Below are 15,494 nucleotides of genomic sequence, written 5' to 3' on the forward strand. Positions count from 1 at the left end.
AGCCTTTGGTACTCACCTACTTAGAGAACAGAATTACAGCAGTACAAATTCAAGTTGTGCCATTTCTCAAATTAGGTCAAAGAGCATTTTCATTAAAAGGAAATTAAACCTTTTCTAAAACATCTTTTATGAGTCTGTAACTATTAGAGAAGTCTGTCTGTGTACAGGATATTGAGACTGTCTGATGAGATTTAGCAATACTGAGCAAGTCTTTACAGAGCAGGAACGGTGATCTCAAATCCTCTTATCTAGGACTTAATTAAGCAGACATCTCTGTCACCTGTCTCTAACCACAAACTGCTATTTTCAGTATCAGTTAGATAGTGTTGGCTATATTTCTTATGCATTTTCTCATTTATAAGTGTATGTTGTATTCAATTTTGCAGTAGTGGTTTTAACAGAATCATTAACAATCACCCTTATGCTGTCAAAACACATTGATCCAAGCTGAAAATTCTGAATGTTGACCTTAGGTTTGTGTGGCAAACATTTCTAATTTTAATTGTCCTGATCTTTTTCAAAGCATTTGGTGTTCCCTTTTTTGAATTTTGTAAACAATTATATTTAATAGGGCTTTAAAATCCAGCATTTTAAAAGCTTAATTAGTATTGTACACAGTACTGTCTAGTCTAAAGACCACACAGATGCTGTTCTCTCAGCCAGGAAAAGCAAGAGCAGAAAACTGATAAAGAGGGAGGTGTGGTGGTTTGCCACATAAAAAATGTGCAACCTTTCTCCTAACTGTCATATTTTTAACAGTACTTTTCAGCATATCTGAAATGCACATTTCTGCCACACCCAAATGTCTCTCACTGCTTGCAAATTTAGGACAGAGTCTAAATGAACATTATACTCCTTCTGTTTCTGACATTTTACATCTATGAGATTTTCATTTTCATTCGTCTTTGAAGAAGCACATCTGATTGCAATCCCATAAAAAGAGGCATTAGGACCCTGCAGCTGAGGATTACAGAGAGAGTAAGTGCTGACAGAGACAGATGAATGAGCTAAACACAAGACAAACAAAAGAAGGGATCCGGAAACTGACTGTAGTAGAGAGACAAGGAGAGCTGGTCAGATAAATGACCAGGAGGCTGAAAAAGAGACAAAATGACAGGTCAAGATTCAGCAACAGATAGGAGGAGGAGTGCACAAACTTGAAAAAGAGGAGGAGTCTGGTCTGAAAGGAAGCTAAAAAGAGTGGAGCGCGAAAAGGAGACCTTCAAAACAGAGTGATCCTTTCTGAGTGCCCACTGACAAAGATCTGGAATAACCTGGAGTCTGGCAAAGAGGACCTCAACCAAAAAAATATTCATCACTGAAGGAATTACCGAAAATATAAACACACGGAACTGTGCAAAGGCACCAAGGAGACCAGAAGACAATCAAACATTATTAAAACCAGAAAGAAGACGTGGAGATACCACCCACAGAGAGAGACTGACAATACCACACACAGGGTTTATCAAAGGTAATCACACCACAACTGAGCAACAGACACTAACCATCAACAAACACGCACACACGCATTCATTTATGGAATACACACCCACATTGTGATTGTAACACATAGGCTGAACATCTCGAGCTTAGAGAGTTTAGACTGTAGTCAGGAGGCATACAGAATCTTGGCTGTCAAAGGGAACGGATTGACTGTGAATGGGTAGAAGCATGGTGAGGCCCTGCGCACAACTCTCTTGGCACTCTGAACACTCTATCCACCAAAATATGAACTGATCTAAGAACCGATTTCTTCTCCATGTCAGAAATCACCTGGGAATTAAAGTATAACATTAGTAGATCACAGACCAAATCATCTTTTTCAAAATCCAGAGCCACCATTAGAGGATTCTTCCTAAAGAGTATTTATGCTTTGAAGAAGCAGCACTCTGATTTCTCACCTCCACTCTTGGATATCCTTCTGAACTAAGGATCGATTCCATCGTGTTACCTACAGGACTTCTGGTCACCTCTCTGTGTTGGAATGGAAATTGTGCACTGAGCTGCTAAGAAGGAGTTGAGTGAGTTAGAAGTTCACCTACACTGCAGCATGAAGCTCAGGAATGGGGCAAGAGGGGCACTACTGGCCTTGCTGCTGAGTTTACTGCTGTCTACCTGCACCACACAAGAGAGTGAGGAGAGTCTGGAGATCCAAGAGGAAAACAATACAGTCAGCACCGAGAGCCCTGTAAGTCAAATCTGATACACACACCTACTATTCACCTGTTAAGGCTTTAAGGCAGTACACATGTAAATCGGTTCTCTGAATTTTTCCTTTAGGGTATGACAACCATTAGACATTCACAAACATTGTAGAGAACATGACCTCACTGTTGAAAAGCAGTTCCTTTCTACAGGAAGAGATTATATATGTGCCGTAGTTAAAAGTTTGCTTACATAGGTGACGCTCTGAAATGCTTAATTTTTACAGGATACTGTATCTTCTGACATAACCAACGTGAGTCCCCACAGGACATGGATAGTCTTTAGGGACAACTCCAACAAGGGTGGAAATAAGAAATCAAAAGGAAATAAAAAACTCTCCAAGGTAATTTCTGATCCAATGTATAGGCATTACATACCATGCTAAAGATTCATAATATCAATACATAGAATAAGTGCATATAGATATACTGAACAAAATCTTTAAGAAGTAAAGAAGTATGGAAACAGATTTAGCACAGCACACACACACAGATACAACTAATGAGGCCTATGTGACAACATTTCAGAAAGGGCCTGCTCTTTCACCTGGATTTCTCTTTTTATGTAATGTAACTTGAAATTTTCTACATGTCCAGCATGGCCTCCCAGGTCCACCAGGCCCTCCTGGTCCCCAGGGGCCTCCTGGTCCTCCGGGCCCTCTACTGCCTCATCATTCAGAGTTGATAGAGGACTTCCAAGTAAAACTGAAAGGTATACACCATTACCCATCATGCCAGACAGAAAGCAGAAAAGAAATGTAATGATACATTCATTTGTCAGACCTAACCAAGACCTACAACTTTTGGTACCCACTGCCCTACACATTTTGTATGCATTTCTTATTAATTCACCTGATTCATAAAAGCTTTTTAGAAGAAAACCCCATAAGCTAAAATTTTAAGAGACAGATATAAAATGTGTTGAGGTGGTCCGTTGAGCTACACTGTGCATAATCTAAAGATTCAGTTCAAATCAATAGTTTTGTCAGCATGATGAATGCACGCTAAAAGTAAAAGACACCAGATGCAGGTGCACAAATCTGCTGAACTGATGTTAAGTAACTGCTTTAAAAGTTACTTAAAAATTATTTAAAAAATTTTGTGAAACATATGAATATGTTATTATTATGGTCCAACAGCTCTTTGCTATTGTTTGGGCTAAGTTACTTTCAGAACTGCTTGATGTTTGGAATATGTGTTGTCATGCTCATTTGTTTGGGAGGCTGCTAGTCTGATTGTGGGCTGGGCTGATCTCTTAATAGGTGTAATTTTCCAGGACGTGGATTTGACTTGGCCTGGCCAAAGAATTCCACAGATTCCAGATTTTGTGTGTGTGTGTGTGTGTGCATGTTTGTGTGTGGAATGAGTGTTGGACCATTGCCAGGAAAGCAGACACAGGTCTGTTTGTGCTCTGGTACTGTGAGCTGCAGGCTGTTCTGACAGCAATATAAAACATAAAGGCTCTTATTCACACAGAAAAGTGCAGTGGCGCCGTACGTTCATACATTCTAGCATTCTCGTTGCCTCACACTTTCTTCCACTCTGTCAGCTCATACATAGATTCAACCATTCCAAATATTTACATCTTCTATTCACTGTGAGATTGTTTAATGGATTTATATGCAGCCAAATGTCAGTCAAATACAATCCAAAATATTTTCCTCTAGCTATATTTCCATGTTTTAGGCTCTGAGAAGGTGCCTAGCCTACTGGGATACACCTTGTCCCGAATCCTTTGTCAAATGCACAAAAGAACTAATTCCCTACATTATTCCAAACAACCCTGTTACAACCTTTCCACACAGATATGGTAGGAAGTCACTGCCTGCTCTGCGATCAAACCCCTCGTGTGACCACAGCTTTCCGTTGCCGACTGCACCACAACCTGATGGTCCACCGGCGGAGTCTGCAGGAGCTCCAGCCCTTCAATACTGTAAGTGGAAAACAATCCTTTCCAAACTATAAATAATTTACTCGTATCCATAACCATGACTTAGCAGCCCTAGAGCTGTGAAACTAAATGTGAACTATAAAAGAAGCTTTTATTTCTCTGAAGAAGCACTAACTTCTAGATGTATTGATTTAGCAGCTATGTTAGCTTTGGCCGATGGTGAAACAGACTGGCAAGCAGTGGGGAAGGATTGGAAATGGAAGAGACTGGCAATGGCATATTTAATTATCCGATTTCTGTGTTTTCCACAGCCCTCAAACACAGAGCAATTCCATCAGAGGGGACAGGGCTTTAACGCCAGCAGTGGCCGGTACACAGCTCCAGTGTCTGGCTTCTACCAGCTTACAGCTAGTCTACTACTGGGTAGGTACTATATTGCTATATTGTCTAGGTTTTGGCTATGTTGTCACTGGGATAGTTTCATAACTTTCTCAAAAGTATTTGTATATGTACCCCTAAAACAGCAACTTCATTTTTGAATGGCCACTGTCCTGCAGAGTTTAGCTCCATCTCTATTCTAGCTGAACTTTGGCCTCCAGATATAGGGTTGATCATTCTTTCCCTAAAGCAGGGCTTTATGTTAATTTTTTTTGTACATAGCACTGATGCTACAGAATTTTTAAGTTTTATAGAACAAGGCCAAACAAATGTAGAACAAGTTAAAGGTGGGCAATATGGCAAAAATATCATATCACCATTTTATCAGAAATATCACAATTTTACCATGATTCTTTTTCATGTTGGTTTTAATATTTTACAAGTTGCCTGAGCAATACAGCTCTAATCTAATTCTCTATTGCAAAAAAGCCTTTCAAGGTATACAATAAAAAGAACAGCATACAAAGTTTTAGGCCAAAAATCTTTGGCATTATCTTTGTTATTAGAAATTAGATTACAAAAAGTTGCTGTTCTACAGCAACTTCCATAGTATTTTTTTTTCTTATTGTCAAAGTCAGTGTGTACCAGCAACTGTTTGGTTACCCACACCTTTCAAAATATCTTCTTCTGTGTTCAGTACAAGAAAGAAATTAATACAGATTTGGGACAACATGTGAGTTAGTAAATAATAACCGAAACTATTATTATTTTAATTTTAATTTTTGTCACACTTGTACAGCCATGCCTAATGGGTAATTATTAGTACCTACAAGCTTGTCTTATGCTAATCTGAGTATATATATATGAGAAATTGCTTTATCAAATGAAACCTGTTATGCTGCATCATTGAAAGTAAAAAGAAATTCCATAAAAGGCATATGAGCCATAAAAGTATCATATCCAATGTGATTGAAATCTGTTTTAGTACACATTCTGCTTTTGAATGCATGTTCAAAATATTTTGTTTTAACAAACAGTGATTTAGGAGGTTAATATGGTTTGTTGATTTAACTGTCTGTTACATGTTAACTAGCTGATTAGCTCTAGTCTACACACTAAACTGTAGACTAAACTGTAACAACAATTTGCATTTACTGACATGATGTTAACAGGCAAGAATGAATGACGTAAGCAATTGGAAAGTTCTGTGAAATTTGACTTAACAGCTCACAAATTAAATCAATATAGTTTGTTTGCTGTAGCGAATTAGTTTGAATACAGATTTGTCATGTTGTCTTTTAATAACGTCATTTCCATCCATCTAGTCACCAAACAAATCTAGCTGATGGTTTCTCTACTCTTATGGCTAAGTCACCTTACATTCTATAGCGCTTTGTGCAACAATGATTTAGACGAAACTGAAATCTACAAATGACTGCTATTATTCAGCATGTGTAATTTCAGGGTTAATTCAGTTTAGTTCAATAACAGTGTCAGTGTTGCAAAATGTGGCTCTGAAGATCAGTAGTGACAACAGAGCAAGTCTTTCAAACTTAATGAGAAAGGCACCATTTGTAGAACTCTAATTTTCTCAGGTCACAGAAATAGAAGAAACAAACAAAACAAAACGAACCAAAAAAAAAATCACAAAAGGCGTCCAAATTTCATGAAGTATGCATACTTGACAACCAGCAATGAATATATACATAAGCCAAACAATATGTACCAGGTAACAGAGTTTTCCCGATACATAAAAAAACAAGCTTTATTGCATCATTTTGCTAGCTGAAGTAATACTTTATTCCTGTTTGCATCATGTTACTTGTGTGTGGTCTATCCAACAGCCTGTCCCTTAGATAAAGCTCAGTGGAACAGGGTGGGGTTCTAGTACCACTGAACACATCTCCTGTCACAATCCCTTTAACTATGCATCATGCATCTGTGTTTTTTTTTTGTTTTTTGTTTTTTTAGAATCCAACGAGTCTCAGAAAAAGCCTCATGCAAGGCAGAGGGACAGTGTTAAGGCCTCAATATGTATAGAGTCTCTTTGTCAAAGTAATGTGTAAGTAGTAATGGTCCATTATCACCAATAGCACTGACAGTCTGAACTGTTATTCTAATAAGTCAAGCAAATGAGTCCTAAACCATGATTAATGTGTTTATAATGATGCAGGTCTTTGGAGACAGTGACTGGAGTGAGCTCTACAGGAGGAGTATTCAGCGTTCTCCTGACCGGGACTCTTTACCTACAGGTATTACTGACTCACATAGTAAGCTCATTTAACAGAACAAGATTTTTACAGGTTACTGAAATGTTTTGTGCTAATGATGCTGACTGAAAATACATGTCTAGCAAATGTCCACTTTTTTATTTTTGTTCAGCTACAGGGACATCTTTTGCTCCAGGACCCTTAACTAACGTATCAATCCCTATCAAAACTGTATATATTATATATATGCATTACTGCCCTCTTTCAATAATGTGATGCTTACTTTTGGGCAATTCATGTTTTATGAGTTATGACTGTTATGACAGCTCAACAACTGAATGAGTGCGTATTTAAGAATATCTCTTCATTACATATTATATTATATACATACATATATATATATATATATACTATAACCCTACTATATTACTATCCCCTAAAACAAACAAATAGCATGATTAACGTAGCATGATAATGATTTTTTTTCACAGGTTGGAGAGTATGTATCTATTCTTATTGACAATGGGACAGGCTCAGCCCTGACAATTCTCCAAGACAGTCTATTTTCTGGCATTCTTATTGGAGTATGAGGACACAAGCAAAACCCAAACCAATGACTACAAAGAAGCCCATTTTTACAGTATTGACGAAATACATATCATTATTAGGTAAGGTATTCAGGACATATTAGAATAATAATTTCATAAAAAGGAGGACTCTTTTCAAGCATCTAAAAGAGACTCTGCATATCACCACCGTTGCAAAGGGCAGCAGGATTGCACTGCTATTTCTTTCCAAAATAATAGCAACATTTAAACTCTGTTTATAGAGGTGTATGTATTTTTTCCATGTGGTATGTGTATACATTCCATTCTTAACAGGGCTGAAGTTTTATTTATTTGTATTTGCTTTTTGAAAGGAAATTGATATTTGTGTATATTTGCAATAAAATGCTTCCATAACTGCTGAAACATGCTCTGGGAATTTATTTCAGGGAATACAGAGATTTACATGAATAGTTCTTGTTACTGCCTGATGAAAGTGTCTCAACATGCATTTGAAGCTTCATGTTGTATGAAAGACTAATGTTTTGCGATTAATAACTTCCCATTTCAGAAAATAGAACTGTATTGATGGCAGTACTAAAGTAACCACCACCACATTTTCAGGGTAAGTGGGGTGAAAAACTAAAAGCTAGAAGCAACAGCGGCAGCTTATTTAGGTCTTGATTCTACAGAATTCTAGCATAAGGGACAAATTAAAAAATTAAAAAATAAAGCTTATTGTGCATGAACGAAGACACAAGCAGTACATTAAGTGAAGATGAATGTAGACAATATGTTCTAGTAGTAGATGGGGATGAGGTCATCATGCTGGAAGCGTGGCGCCTGGTGTTTGGCACTGAGCCCTCCACCCAGCCCCCACCCACCCTGTTTCTCTCTCTCTCTCTCTCTGTTCTGCTATACCTTCCAGGGAAACATCTAGCATAGCATTTGTGGTCAGACGGCAATACCTTACAAGGATGGTTTGCTGTCAAATAATGTGCAGAAAGATAAATGAGTGTATGGTAATGGCATGCTTATTTATCCCTTGATGGGCTTACTGAAAGCAGTGTCTCATTACACACACACACACACACACACACACAAAGAAACACATGGGTTGGCACACACAAACACACTTAACTTCATCCAAATATATAGTTGGACAATTTGGTTCCTGTTAATTGTATAAGATAGCAGGCTTTCAGCCAAAAATAAATTATATTTTATTTTTAGCGCATCTTTTTTATTTTAAATATTTTGACGTTTTCCACTCCGTGCGGTCTCTCTCTGCTTTCAGCACATTCACTCACCCCCTCAAGAAAAGCATGTCTAAAACTTCTCTCCCCTCACTCAGCACCAACAAAACATTGCCAAAAGCACTAAACACACATTATTAAAAGAGAGACTGTGAGGAATAAACCTGCATTATAAAGGTGATGAATGACAACATGAGATTTTTTTTTCTCACCTTGTGTCACATGGCCAGTTCTTTAATATCTAGAGGTCAACAAGAATAAGAACAACAACCACAACAAAAATAACTTAATACGTAGACAGTAGACAGTAAAATACAGCCATTCCTTCGGGGAGATAAACCACCAGGATTTAAAAATATCTATTCTTCAACTTCCTAAATCAAAAGATGGCCTGTCTCTTCCAAACTTCCAGCACTGTTTCTGGGTATGTAATGTTAGTAAGATTTTATACTGGAATTACCTTCAGTTACCCAAAGATTACACAGCCTGGGTTCATGCTGAAATTTTGTCAACAGAATATGATTTAAGCTCTGTTATCATTACTCAGCTTCTGTTAGTAATCAGCAAAATTACCTCTAATCCAGCTGTGAAAAATTCACTTAGAATTTGGATTCGGTTTACAAATGTTCTGAGTGCCTTTATATATGACTATTTTGTATTAACCATTTAACCAACTATTAACCATTATGTTTGGACATTTCACATATGGGCATGTAATGGTATACATGGCATTTGTATAAAGAGAGCGTGTTTACTTTATTCCTGGTTTAACTTACCCAGTAGTCACCTATTTCGTTTTAAAATTAAATTTGTGTCGAAATTGTTCCCTCTCTTGCCAAATCATCCCCAAAATATGCACTTTTAAATCTAAAACCAAATGATAAACATTTTATATCAGTCGTTTATGACTCTGAATAATACTCTGATACCTGATCTTTTAAAGCGTTTCAAAGAGATTTGGGAACAAGACCTTCCTATTCCTATTTCAAATGAACAGGGGTCATGCATGCATGCAAGGCACCTTACAGAGCTCAACTGACAGATGCATAATTATCTCATTTTTTCCAGAAAGAATGATGTTTGCAACCATTGCAAACAAGCTCCAGCAAATCATGTGCACATGTTCTGGTCAGGCCCTTGATTGGTATCCTTTTGGTCCAACGTGTTTGACACACGGAAAAGTACTTGAACCGAGTCCCAGCTTTTTGACAGCTGTTGTTGGTGTTCCACCATACAACACTTACTCTTGTCCCATTGCTGAAGTGATTGCTTTTACTACTCTGTTAGTTAGAAGGAACATTCTCCTCAAATAGAAGTGTGCCACTTCCCCTACTCACAATATGGATACGAGATACAAGATATATACATATATATTTATATATATATATACACACACACTGTATATATTTGAATTAAAGTTAAATTAAGTTTCAAGATTCCCTTAAAACCTTCAGTAGCTCCTGAGATCCCTTTTTGAATTTCATTAAAGATATGTTATGTTAAGGTAGTGATGGTTAAGGTTTGGTGTTTGACACGGTATGGACATTTTGTTGTATTTTGATCATATCGATGTAGATTTATTACATGTGGTCTTGACAAAGTGACAAAAATAAAAAATATTGAGATAAGGTCTTTTCTTATGCACGTCATATTGTAGAAATTCAAGCAGAGCCAATCATGTCAATCATGTCCATTGAGCCTTTCATTTATCAGCCCTAGGTTTCTTCTAACGCATAAGTTTACAGTTTTTTTCTAACTGCTAACAAGCATTGATCAATACTGAAACCACATTTTCACAGTCTGCATTAGCAACATGAACCTTGACCCAATGGTTCAACTCACCCAAACCAACAAAACACTTCATATCTGTCTCAAAATGAGCTTGTTTCATCATAACACTGCAAACAAATCTCTTTCAGAAAACATACATTTCAGTCATAACACACTGGTTTAAAAAAAACAAAACACTAAAAACAAGGGAGCATTACATAATCTATTAACTTTTATCTTTGAAGTTTAAATGATTTGTTAAATGAATTATTGGATAAGAATAACATATTTTCATTTTATCTTCTGTATTACAGTACAAAGAATGAATGAGAAAAGTGGCATTTACTATTTCTGTATATACCACAAACAAAATCCCATCAACATTTACAAAATTTACTTATGGAAAAAAAACTATATAAAAATAAATAGAAAAGTTGAGGGAAAAAATGAGTTTGTATGTTCTCTCTGTGTTGATGTTGGTTTCCTCTGGGTTTTTCTCACAATCCAGAGACATACAGGACAGGTGAACTGGAGACTGTAGCGTGGGTGAACATGAATGTGTGTGATTGACCCAGGAAAGGCTCCAGCCTCATGACCCAATAAGGGACAAATGTCTGGAATATATGGATAGATGTTCAGTACTGTGAGTGTTCCTTTCTCTCTGACACTCTATTTTCACCACCAATGTATCTTTCCTAATCCATTTTTCCAATAAAAATTATTCCAAAGCCATCCATTTATCAAACGATAATGAAAAAAAAAGAAGAAAGAAAGACAAACAGTTAGACAGAAAGAAAAGAAAAGACAAAAATAGGACTAGTTTTGGCTGAAATTGCACTGAGTTGTGTTTGGAATAATTATTATTCAGTTCCATAATAAACATTCTGCTAAGATTTTATATTCAATATAATTCCTGCAGAAACGGACATTCCGATCTGAATGTGTTTGTGAATTTTGAAAAATGTGGTCGTTTGGTTTTGTCTGAAAGCAGTGGAAAATTATTTAGTTTGGTCCGCATATACTTCTGAGAGTGTGAACAGCTTTGAAAACGGGGCTTTAGTAATAAGCAATGCTTGTTAGCGGTTGAAAAAAAACTGGAATGCTACAAGAGTGTCCTCTGTTGGTTAAATAATGCATACTAAGTTTCAAGATTTTTTTTATTCCCGGAGTTCCAGCCAGGCCACATCAAAAAAACGAATAAACAATAAACATCCTTGAAAGTGAATTCATTAGAAACCAGGAGGAAATGGCTAAAAGTCTCCTAAAATCACATGCTAGTGGAAAAACAAAACAGTCATGTTAAAGTACTTTCTTTCACTGCATAGATCTCGTTGATCCTGAAAATTTCATTGACCTTAATAATAGAAATTATTACAAGTCCACTTTTGCCAAAAGATCGCTTTGATGTTGCTGATTAAAGAGCCAAGGAAGTGAATCTTCTGAGTCGACTCAGCCTTGGTGAAGAAGGACACCGTCTCATGCTGTACTTGGAAGGCAGTTTTGGTGTTTTAGGTACTGGAAGTGGATCCAGTGGTTCAGCCACCTTGACGGTATTCTTACCATAGAGTTTCTTCTCATAGTCCAGAAGTTGGGCCCAGAATCCTGTATTAAGGCATATGTAGGGTCTGCTGTCTTTAACCCAGTTATGCGCCTGTCGCAGAGTCACTCCTTTATACTTCATGAGGTAGGCCATTATTAAAGCAGGTGAGCGACTCATGCCCGCAGCACAGTGCACTAGGGTCCCTCCAGATCTGTTGCCATGGATTCGAGCTGCAACATGGTCAAAATGATCACCTAGACGGGCATTTGGGAGGTCGGGCACTGCAACACGGATGCACTCCACACCTGGGTAGATAGGGCAGGTGTGGGATAGGGTCACATTCACGATCAGTGTAATGCCTTTACGGGTCATAAGTGCCTGATTCAAAGGAGCATCAGCCCCACTCAGGAAGAGAGTTGGTGTTATCTGTGATATAGACATGTGGCTGCATAGAAAGAAATGATATCAGTTTTTTCATTAAAAATAACAACAACAATGTACTAAACGAATTTAGAATAAGTTTGGAAATAAAGCTATTTCCATAATATTTTATTATTATTTGGTTCTATATAGTTCTTATAAACAATTAATGTACAGGTAGAAGCAATGTTCACAGAACATAGGCCAAAAAACAACAACAACAACAAAATAACAGTGTAAAAATTTCAAAGTAAAAATTTTTGATAACAAATCTTTATAAAGCATGAAACAACAGGCAACAAGCAACATTAACAATACCACATCTTTGTATACAAAGTACAATGATGCACAAGATGTGTATTAAAGTCACTGTATGTATGAATGTATTTATGAAGAAACTAACAGATATTATGTATTTATGAAAAAAAACTAATATATATTAAATAATGAGAATTACAGCATTGACCTCTATACATTATTTAAGAACTGTAGGTCCACAAGCTAATAGACTCATGTGTACTAAGTAAAATGAACACACGAGCAGCGTTTTTCATTTTCATGAACTTTCCACTACAATATGGAATGATGAATTTCAAATGCATAAAGTTTATGAATCCACTGTCACAAACTGTTTGTCCTCTATAAGTTCCTGGAAGGCTGAATCCAGGCATCTGAGGACATCAATTAATTTTACATGTACACCATTTTAATATAGTCTATTTAAATATATATCTGACCTGTCTTTAGAATTTACTGCATTGTGTTTTAAAACTTTGAGTAACTGACCTGGTCCCTTGGTGTGGTCTCTTTCACATTTGAGCTCTACACTCACTGTGCTTTGGATCCCCTGTTGGCAAGTTCAAACCCTAAAAAGGCTTTGAAGACAGCTGGCCAATGAAGAGAGAGACTAATTTTAAACTCTTTGCCTGTGGGCCATTCGCTTCATGCGACAGACATAAGCCTGTCTGTTTATGAAACCAAAGAAACATCAGTATCAGTATATTAAATGTTACGTATTAGTGCTGATCAATAGGTAATCGCATCCAAAATAGTTTTTCCGTACACAACGTCTGTGTACTTTGCATATTTACTATGTATATATAAATACACACACACAAGCATGTGAGATTAATTTTATGAATATAATTATTTTGACAATATATACTACGTTTCTTTAATGACCTAAAATTCTTAAAATTGGGGCAAAAGTACACCTGTATTATTATAAGAGTTATCGTGATTATATCTCAGTATTGCTGTTTTTGTCCCAAAAAACGGGAGCGCAAATGTGACAAATATTCAGTAAACAATAAGTTAATATTGTGCTGTATTTTACACACACAAATACTGTCTGTTTATATATATATATGTTTATATATATATATATATATATATATATATATATATATATATATATATATATATATATATATATAATAATATACTTTGTTTTGTGGGACAAAATAAGTAGGTATTTCGTTGTGTGAAGATGATCTTCTTTTATGTTCCATAGTTTTATGTTTATTTAGCTATTAGTAGGTCTAGGCCTAAATCATTTCATGTTGAATAAAATAAAAAAAACATTTTTCTAAAGCTATGTATAATGTTTTCATTTACTACAAAAATTGGATAAAATAATGTTTTGAGTTTTTTTTCCCCACAGCCAAATGTAATTTGTGATTAATTAGATATAAAATGCAAAGGGATCATGAAAATTGCATGTTATTTTTTTGTGTTTATTTAGTACACGAGCTATTTCCCATAAAAGGTGTTTATTCTCCACCTGTAAATAATAAATACATTATTGATTCAAAAGTTTACATTATTTGTGATTATGGATTGTAGTAGCGCACGCCTCGACTTCTGTGATCAACACAAACAACTTTCACAAACCATGTAGGAAAAGGACACGCCGTTTTAAAGTGTGTAAAGTCACACAAACCATTTTTTAAATTAACCATATTAAACAAAAAATAGTCTCTTCATTCTTCCTCCTAGAGATCGAAGTCTCTTATTCCTTTGAACTTTTCACATATTCCAGTCATGGAAAGTAGTTTTAAATTAAGTATCTTTTAAATACAGAAAAATAAGGGGTCATTGTACCACGTGGGCGTATATCCGTCGCATACAGCAACGTCACAGTAAATCGTTGTCATCGCAATGCCACAACTTCCTGTTTGCGATCCACACATTAAATAATGGCTGAATTAAACAGACAGCTCCAGGAATATTTGGCTCAATCTAAAAGCGGCGCAAAGACGATATCACAGTCCAGTTCCAGCACTGCAATAGACATCGATGAATCCACCTCGGTGCCGGGGAGCTGGTTCGGCAGGTGGTCGAGTCCGTTCTCTGGATCCAGCAGCCGTGGACCGTCATCAGGCCAAGGATCGAGCAGCGGCTTCTCGTGGCCGTGGTCATCAGAGCCTGACCCGTGTTTGCCGGGCATGAGTCGTTCCCAGCGGCTGATCGCGTTCGGAACGTGTATTTTCTTCTCTGCTCTGTGCTTTGGACTGTCGGCGCTTTACGCTCCTTTACTCTTACTGAAAGCGCGTAAGTTCGCTCTGCTGTGGTCGCTCGGATCCGTGTTCGCTCTCCTCGGGGCGGCGATCCTCCGCGGACCCAGTAAACTCATTGCGACTCCTACACCGGGAGCCGCGGTGTACCTGTGCTCTCTGGTGGGCACTCTGTATGCGGCGCTGAACCTTCACAGCACGCTGCTCACAGCGCTTGGAGCCTGTTTTCAGATCGCTGCTATTGTCGGTTACATCGTGGCTTTGTTGCCGGGTGGGAGTGCTGGGATGAGGTTCGTCGGTGGCATGGCAGCGTCCGCTATTAAAAGAACTGTGACTGGTAAAGCCATGCCTATATAATAAGGCATTTCACGCACTGGGACTTTTGTAAATCACGGAAGATACTCTGTTTTCGCACATTTTTTGAGTGACTGGTCTGGAGTTCAGCGTAAACCGCATTCTGTGGATGGGGACATCTAAATGTGTTGTGACTTCCACTGTGACAGGGACCATACCTATGACCAAGACATCAAATACTACTTACCTTTTAATGTTTCTGAACTGTTCTTGATAGTTAACTTTTTGTAAATAAACTTAAACATTACTTTTGTCTTTCTCTTCCTTAAGCATGATTAAAGGAAAGCCATTTATTTAAGGACATATCACTTCTGCATCATATATGGTGTTGGTCATAAATGTTACTAATGTGCTGATGAGTTAAATCAGGCATGTTATATAAGAGGGACATTAAGTTGTGAACTGCCTTT

The 15,494-nt window shown here is 37.1% G+C and overlaps 3 protein-coding genes across 4 annotated transcripts; 2 read left to right on the forward strand and 1 right to left on the reverse strand.

The window, feature by feature from the left end:
- Positions 1 to 1,008: 1,008 nt before the first annotated feature.
- si:ch1073-184j22.1 (erythroferrone) lies at positions 1,009 to 7,654 on the forward strand. 2 transcript variants are annotated; one of them, XM_043223413.1, is made up of 9 exons: positions 1,009 to 1,471; positions 1,958 to 2,188; positions 2,432 to 2,548; positions 2,802 to 2,916; positions 4,010 to 4,137; positions 4,407 to 4,518; positions 6,445 to 6,535; positions 6,647 to 6,725; positions 7,175 to 7,654. In XM_043223413.1, the coding sequence occupies exons 2-9, from the start codon at positions 2,051 to 2,053 to the stop codon at positions 7,271 to 7,273; spliced, it is 879 nt and encodes a 292-aa protein (XP_043079348.1). In that variant the 5' UTR covers positions 1,009 to 1,471; positions 1,958 to 2,050; the 3' UTR covers positions 7,274 to 7,654. The 2 variants fall into 2 exon arrangements, with proteins under 2 accessions (XP_043079348.1, XP_043079339.1); XM_043223404.1 differs by having other exon boundaries at positions 1,009 to 2,188.
- Positions 7,655 to 10,998: 3,344 nt separating this feature from the next.
- On the reverse strand, positions 10,999 to 13,408 carry si:ch1073-184j22.2 (dual specificity protein phosphatase 14). The gene is made up of 2 exons (XM_043223450.1): positions 13,001 to 13,408; positions 10,999 to 12,239 (listed from the first exon to the last, which is right to left on the reverse strand). The coding sequence occupies exon 2, from the start codon at positions 12,233 to 12,235 to the stop codon at positions 11,669 to 11,671; it is 567 nt and encodes a 188-aa protein (XP_043079385.1). The 5' UTR covers positions 12,236 to 12,239; positions 13,001 to 13,408; the 3' UTR covers positions 10,999 to 11,668.
- A 545-nt stretch (positions 13,409 to 13,953) lies between these two features.
- sft2d3 (SFT2 domain containing 3) lies at positions 13,954 to 15,331 on the forward strand. The gene has a single exon (XM_043223424.1). The coding sequence runs from the start codon at positions 14,413 to 14,415 to the stop codon at positions 15,085 to 15,087; it is 675 nt and encodes a 224-aa protein (XP_043079359.1). The 5' UTR covers positions 13,954 to 14,412; the 3' UTR covers positions 15,088 to 15,331.
- The last annotated feature ends 163 nt before the right edge of the window (positions 15,332 to 15,494 follow it).

This window comes from Puntigrus tetrazona, chromosome 2, assembly GCF_018831695.1.
Source record: "Puntigrus tetrazona isolate hp1 chromosome 2, ASM1883169v1, whole genome shotgun sequence".
In the NCBI taxonomy this organism is placed as follows: Eukaryota; Metazoa; Chordata; class Actinopteri; order Cypriniformes; family Cyprinidae; genus Puntigrus; species Puntigrus tetrazona.